Genomic DNA, 7,842 nt, shown 5'->3' with positions numbered 1-7,842 from the left:
GCTTAGTAACCCGATGTTTACCCTGGTTACCAGTGAAGACATGTGTGACGCCGATTCAGCGATGTCTGCGGGAGATACAGCGACTAAATAAAGTTCTGGACTTTCTGCTCCGACCAACGATGGCACAGCAGGATCCTGATCGCTGCTGCGTGTCAAACTGAACGATATCGCTAGCCAGGATGCTGCAACGTCACGGATCGCTAACGATATCGTTCAGTGTGAAGGTACCTTTAGTGCTGGACCCGAGAGGGTGAGTAAAACAACATTTGTTTATTTTCTTTAAAACAAACTGTACCTGGGGAAACAAGTTTCCTGAAATAGAAACAACCTTAACTGGATATGAACCCCATACAGTGAGTAGCTGTGAAGTAGTAGTAAAGAAAAAGGGCAAATAGATCTGTTTAAAAAAAATCCTTATTTATTTATGTACAATAAACACTTAAAAAATGACAAACATTTATACACACAAATGACAATACAGTAGTAAAGAAGTCCATACGACGTATAGGTGAGACAGTCACCCGTCCATGCATGGACACTTATTGCTATGCTGGATATACTAGCATCACACACTGGGTTTTTTGTCATGTTTGCACAGTGCAGATTTTAATGTTTTTTTCTTTTCCTAAAGAAAATTCTTAGAATTCTTGTTGTTTGCATCGAAATCTTGACTATGAAAAAAATCATTACAAATTGCCTATGGAAATGGTTTTCCAGGAGGAAAAAAGTTTTTTTTTTTGTAAATTGTTTTTTTCCGCAGATGGCAGACTAGCACAGTAAGAAGTAATAGCAGGTGAACCACAGTATATAGCTAAGAGTAATGTTCTCTGATCCAGCTTGTTATAGATCAATGTCATAAACACGTACCAAAATAACCTTGAAAATATTACTATCAAAAATATTCCTACTCTGCAATTTATTAAGTAAAAAAAAATGGTGACTTTGGTCTGTGAATCACAGCATGATATAGAGGTTACATGCATGGCTCATGCTTACTGGAGATGAGATGTTCAAAATGGGGAAGACTCGGTGCATGTTAGTACCTAGCCACCAAGCGGGGGCATGGGATGCTTGTTGTGCAGTGTTTAATGCGGAATATTAGGTAAAGTGACAGAGACCACCACTGACAAAGTCCACTGCGTTTGCCATTAATATCTAGTTAAACCAGAATTTGAACTGCAATAAGGGGTTAACAGATGTAGTATCCTAGCAAAAAACTTTATAGAGTAAAATTTATCAAAATTCACACTCCTAGATCCCAATGTGCAGACAAGCACTGGACACACACGGATCTCTCTCCACTATCCCCGTATCTACCTGCATTGTCTAAGATAAGATTATGCTTAAAGGGGTAGTCTATTTTTGGCATCATGCATATGCTGGCAGACAGTAGATAAAGCATGTGAGGCATGTTCCATTGGAGTCTATGGGAGTTACAGAAAAACATGTGCTGACTGTGCCGTTTCGGCAATTTCCAGACTAATGATGACTAGTGCAGAAGCTCAGCCTGATCTTCTCTCTTCCTCCACTGATCTGCTCTTGCAGGCTAATTTGGATTTCTTTTAAAGGGCCAATGAACGCCCTGCTCATATAGAGGGGGAGAGCCCAGAAGTACAATGCAAAACGATAACACATCTATAGTAAGAAGGCGGCTGGGGCTACATGGCGACATGTATGGCACAACACTGAAAGCGCAGTGACACATTGTGTTGTCGCGTCACTAACGATTTCCTATGGTGTCGCATTATGACCTGCGACAAAGTTGCGACCGTTTCCAAATGTGTTGGACTATCACTCACAACTCAGTTGCTAAACAGACTTCAATGAAAGTCACACGCGACAGTGACGGATCCGCAATGTGGCCATTTTTTATAGAAAAATCACAGCTTTCAAATAGTTGCAAGTTGCACAAGTTGTTTGTAAATTGCTGTTGCGCGACATGTCGTCGTGTAGCCCTAAAAGGGAATGAACGTGATGGAAAAAAAACATGGCTGCCTCCTTACAGAAACAGCGCCACACCTGGCCATTGGTTGTGTCAGGCATCACAACATGATTAAAAGGAAGTGAATGGGTCCTGTGGTTGTCTGGAGATCCAGTACATTTGTAAGGATCTGCTGTACATTTAGGAGCCAATTCCTCAGACAGTGTGCACCATAATTCTGGAGTTCTACCAACTTACGCGAGTCCAGGCCAGCTCTATTACCTTTATGAAAAGTGTGTGGAGCTTATTTGGAAGGGGCCAAACACAGTAGACAAATTCATTGTAATTTGCACCACAAAGATGGGGTAAATGAATGTAGAAATGTGGTCCGGTCACTGAGTGGTGTACATTTCTTACACTGGCAGGTGACATACAGTATGTACCAATAGCAGTAAGAAGCACACACCTCTTAAAGGGAATATGTCAGCAGGTATGTGTTATGTAATACAGCCCGATATAAGCAGGGCTATGGAATCAGTAAGCCAAACCTCCGACTCCTCATTTTCCCTGCCTCCGACTCCACAGCACTGGTCACTACTGAGCATGTACATAAAGTGCAGCACAGATTCATCTCAGCTAAAAGCCGAGATCCTTAGATCAGGAACAGGACATTTATAAGATATTTCATAACTTTCCAAATTAGTATGGAAACATTTTCAGCACATCCTGAATTATACTACTGTACCCAATTTATTATATATTTTAGGAGTCGGAGTAAGTCCATTTTATACTCCAAGTCCTCAAAATGGACACCAACTCCAAAGCACTAGGTATAAGGGCTGAGACCCTGATTCCAGCAATGTGTCACTTGCTGGTCTGGTTGCTGTTATTTTGATACAATCCCTGTTTTAACTACTGTAGATCTAGCAGTGATCAAATGCTGGGTCCTGTATAACCCCACCCACATCACTGACTAGCAGATTTCTGTGTATACTTTACATTAACAGAAAGCTGCTAATCAGTGACAGGGGTGTGGGTACACAGAGTAGTTGACTAGGAGGCACGAGACACCTAGTCCTGTAGTAATAATCTCCTGCTGATAAAACACTGATTTATTGAAACTGGAGCAAACAGACTAGTAAGTGACACATCCTGGACTCAGGGTATAAGCCCCTACATCATGCCACTCTCAGATTTCATAGCAAAATCCTGCTGACAGATTCCCTTTAATTAAGTGGGCACATTTTACTCCAGCACACCTTTTATCAGGATATAAGTTATAACACTTCAGTCTTGATGAATTGGGTTCTTAGTATCCATGGTAGATGCTACATGTGAGTCTAAACATTAAGAGGCCGATTCATTAAGATCAGCATGGTTCACACCAGCCTTAATGATGGGCGTGCCGGAGTAAAATGCACCTAATTCATTAAGAGGCGTACTTTTCAGGGGAGTGCAACATAACAGAGAAGCTACTGGAGTACATTTTTTATGTACATTACGCCATGGCGTAACTTTTGATAACTTTGGTATATTCTGCCATCCCCCAACCCACCCATGCTCAATCTACTTCTACTCAATCTAAGCCAGCTGGAATGGGAAATGAAAAGAACAAAAGTCACAAAATTATGCAACTTTTCAATGTGTTTTACTCCAGAAATCTATCATTAACACTTTGATAAATAAGCCCCTTAATATGTATGGCAGTGATCTGTGACTTTTGGTCTATATTAAGAACCCACAGATACCAGCTGTCAGGACCCTCTGTTATTTGGAGTTTTACAATCACTGGAGAACCACAAGTTGGAGGTAACATCTATCACCACCTTAAATGGGTTGTCCAAGATTTATTTTTCTAACAGCAGGCATACTATGAAATAAAAAAGTAATGCAAACCATATAGCTTCCCTGCATCTCCATTGCCTGTGCTCCGGTCTTTATTTACTTTGCTGCAGTGATCACAAGCTTTATATCCACATAACCACTGCAGCCAATCACTGGACGCAGCAGTCTTGTGCTGTACGTACAAGCATCCCCACTGGGGTCAGTAATAGTCTGCTGTGATCACACGGATATATGGCATGTGACTGCTGCAGCAAAGCATACAGAAACCAACGAGAACCACTGGAACAACAGGGCATGACAGGTGAGCTTTTGTTATATGTTACAGCATTCTCTGCTGCTGAATACATTTTTCTTTAAATTCATAGACAATCCCTTTAACATTGCACTGAGAATCAGACTCCCACAAAAAAACAACTTAGCCCTATTAATCATGCATCATTTTGTTTTATCACTGATCTACAGCATAAGATGGCACAGCCTGCAAGAAGCATTCTCCCACTGGACGTAGAACACAAGCCCACCAGTAGATATCAGGCCCACCCGTAGACATCAGGCCCACCAGTAGACATCAGGCCCACCAGTAGACATCAGGCCCACCATAGACATCACGCCCACCAGTAGACATCACGCCCACCAGTAGACCTCAGGCCCTCCATAGACATCATACCCACTAGTAGACCTCAGGCCCACCAGTAGACCTCAGGCCCACCAGTAGACCTCAGGCCCACCAGTAGACCTCAGGCCCTCCATAGACATCATACCCACCAGTAGACCTCAGGCCCACCAGTAGACCTCAGGCCCACCAGTAGACCTCAGGCCCACCAGTAGACCTCAGGCCCACCAGTAGACCTCAGGCTCACCAGTAGACCTCAGGCTCACCAGTAGAAGCACAGCTTTACACCCTCAGCTCAAACAAGGAGGAAAAGTGTAACTCAGCAGTTTTCCTGACTTAGTCACTGTAGATTTCTCTTTCCCTCAGAACTGGGTGATTGCTTGCTTTCCATTTCTGATGCTGCGGCTTCATAAAAGCAGCTAAGGACGTTTTCCTATTTATCTGGCTGGATTTGTTTTGTGTGCTTGTACTGCTAGTGATATTTAAGGCACGAGATGCGAAAATGGTTTTGCCCTTCGGTGCTCCTAGGAGCTGCCATACTTCTCCAGAAGTGTTGCAGCTCAGGTACTGCCAGGCCCTTTTACCACTATTGTCCCTCATCCTCACATCTACATTGAGTTTTTCTACTAACATGGCCGCTACTTTGTGATGCCCATGGATAGCAGCTATGTGTAAAGGAGTATATCCCCCATTGGATTTGATGTTAGCATCCAGATGAATCCCGGCCTTTTTGGCACCAGCCACAAACTTGTGGAACATGTCAGTAGCACCGTGTTTGGCAAACCAGTGAAAAGCGGTGAAGCCAGAGATGAAGTCTTTCCGCAATGCTAAGCTTGGGTCCTCCATGAACAAGCCATATACTTGAAGCCAAGACCCCGTTGCCGACTTTATAATCCAGTCATGTTCCATAGAATCCAAGGGAAAGACGGTGCACGATTTATAACTAAAAGTCTTTTTAAAAACAAAATCCGTATTCATTTTGGGTTCATTTTGTGAAAGGAGAGCTTTTTGGTCTTGGATATCATATGTAATAAAATGGTTGGAGCTCACTGGCTTCACCGTTAGCAGCAAGTCTACATCTGGCTGTGGAGCGGCCAACACAATGTTAGGTGGTCTTTTAGTTCTGGATGGACGCCGCCTCTTTTTATAATCCCTTTCAATGAGTTCATCATCAGAAGAGGACATTACTTCTCGCAAACGAGCACTCATCTTATGCCTTGGTGGGTTCCCAGCCAGTGCAAACAAGATAGGAGCTTGGTTGGTGAGAAAAGATTTGGTGGTGTATGGAGATTTACTGTAATCCGTGTTTGTTAGCATAGGCTCCGCAGATTCTGCTCCACATTCAGCCAACGTGTCCTTCACATTAATGGGGGCAGCAATTTTTAATTTATCATATTGCTCATTGATGCTGAGGAACCTTCTACCAGGAGGACATCTCCTAGTAGTCTCACACTTCTGTTCAATGTAATGTACATATCTGTCATTATTTGAGTCACTGGAAGGGTCTTCATCGATATTGTGCTCTGTGTCACAGTCAGCTCCTTCCCCACTGTCACTCCCTTCACTTCCACAGCTCTCCTGATCCACAAAGTCCTCCATATCCTGCAAGGAAAGCTGGCATCTGATGCTTTTAAAGACTGGCATTTTAGACATCCACATTTCATGTATATCATAGAGAGGTAGCGGGGGAGAGGGACTGTGACTCGCTGACTGATAATCTTCCAGCTGAACATCTGGAGGAGTAATGCTTGATCCATGTGGGAACGGCAGGGAGGGGGAAGGGTGTGGTGAATCTATGTACCTGGAAGAAGGAGGAGAAGGTGGAAGCTCATTATACAAAGTAAGCATTTGCTGGTCATCTTGTACTGGATCCTTATAGTCTTTGTTCTCCCCTGGAGGAAAAGTACCATTTACGTGGAAATTTGATGACTTCGGCTCAGTACAGGCATAGCATCCATTTATTTGTCCCTCCTGATCCCTGATAGTTACATTTACAAAAGCAGGATTAGTAGATTCGGTTTTCCTTTGTCCAATAGGTGAGGCTTTAACATGTCCACTAGGAACCTGGGAGGGAATCTCAGGAATGTCAAAGCTTCCAGGCTGGGAGGACTGGTTGTGGTATGGATGGTTTGAAGAAGAAGAATTACTTTTGTTGGAAGGTGAGGACTCCTTGCTGGCTGATGAGGAGGTCAGGTAGGTATTAACAGATGGTGGGTGGCGTGATGGAGCTCTGGTCTTATACTCCATGGATGGGCTTCTGTGCAGGGAAGTTCCAATATTTTCAAATGAGGAGGTCTTTGAGGTGGACAGGTAGGTATTAGCAGGTTGGGGGTGGGGAGGTGAAGCTTTTATCACTGTTGGACTGGACTTATACTCCATGGATGGGCTTCTGTGCAGAAAAGTCCGATTATTTTGGGGTGAGGACGTATTGCTGGCTGGTGATGAGGTCTTGGAGATGGACAGGTAGGCATTAGCAAGTTGTGGGTGGTGGGCTGAAGCTCCGATGACTGGTGGACTGTTTTTATACTCCATGGACGGGCTTCCATGCAGTGAATGCCCATTTTTTGATGGGGATTGAGTGTTGCTGGCTGGTGATGAGGTGGGGCAGGAGGAGGTATACTCTTGGGTAGTAGCTGTTGAAGTCCACTGAGATTGTTCATGACGAGAAGAAACTTCCTTAGAGAAGGCTGCCTCCCAAGCTTTTCCCATAAGGACAGCACCCTGCTGGTGAGGAACTTGGTGGCCACATGCGCTGCCATCACGTACCTGAGCTCCGTGCGGCACCTGATCCTCCTGATGCTCAGGCTTTAGCGGAGTCGGTGGTCGCGACAGGTCCTCTCCCAGCAGATCGCGATAGCGACTCCTGAGCAGCACGTATTTGACAGCTCCCTCCGGCTTCACCACCGCCACGGAGTTCACATAGCGCTTGAACCTCTCCCGGCGCTTGAGGAGCTGCTCTGCCGGCGCCTGCGGGTCTCTCAGGAAGAGCTTGAAGTGTGCCAGCAGGGAGGCATTGGCCACCTTCCCTCCAGCCTGGCACAGGAAATCCAGCACCTCTTCCTGGCTCAGCTCCTTGGCCATCCTGCTGTCCCCTCAGTCAGCCCTGCGATGTGCCTCATAGCCTCTGCTCCACACCTTCGCCTCAGACAGCTTCACCTGCTCGTCCACTCCTCTCCTCCTACAGCTGAAGGGCACTGCACTCAGACGCCCATCTCCAGCCCTCACCATCAATGCCCTCCCATACACTGAGGCTGCTGACATGGAGGCGTGTGAGGGAGGAGCGGCGGCAGGAATGTGAGGGAGGGACCCTCAGTGCAAGGTAGAGCAAGGTGCACCCAGCGTCTGCCCTGCTGCTTCCTGCCGGCAGGGGACAGACACAAAGGCTGCGGCACCTGGCAGCATGGCACCTACACACTGGCAGCATGGCACCTACGCACCAGCAGCATGGCACCTACACACTAGC

The 7,842-nt window shown here is 45.4% G+C and overlaps 1 protein-coding gene across 5 annotated transcripts; it reads right to left on the bottom strand.

Moving 5' to 3' along the window:
- Positions 1-396: 396 nt before the first annotated feature.
- On the bottom strand, positions 397-7,608 carry SOWAHB (sosondowah ankyrin repeat domain family member B). Of its 5 annotated transcripts, none has more exons than XM_069743228.1 (2): positions 4,503-7,608; positions 397-4,464 (listed from the first exon to the last, which is right to left on the bottom strand). In XM_069743228.1, the coding sequence occupies exon 1, from the start codon at positions 7,458-7,460 to the stop codon at positions 4,716-4,718; it is 2,745 nt and encodes a 914-aa protein (XP_069599329.1). In that variant the 5' UTR covers positions 7,461-7,608; the 3' UTR covers positions 397-4,464; positions 4,503-4,715. The 5 variants fall into 5 exon arrangements, with proteins under 5 accessions (XP_069599329.1, XP_069599331.1, XP_069599332.1 ...); XM_069743230.1 differs by having other exon boundaries at positions 397-4,558; positions 4,616-7,608; XM_069743231.1 differs by having other exon boundaries at positions 397-4,539; positions 4,616-7,608.
- Positions 7,609-7,842: the final 234 nt, after the last annotated feature.

This window comes from Ranitomeya imitator, chromosome 1 (assembly GCF_032444005.1).
Source record: "Ranitomeya imitator isolate aRanImi1 chromosome 1, aRanImi1.pri, whole genome shotgun sequence".
NCBI lineage: Eukaryota > Metazoa > Chordata > Amphibia > Anura > Dendrobatidae > Ranitomeya > Ranitomeya imitator.
Note: the sequence above shows the minus strand (reverse complement) of the source record. Positions and strands in the feature narration are given on the sequence as shown.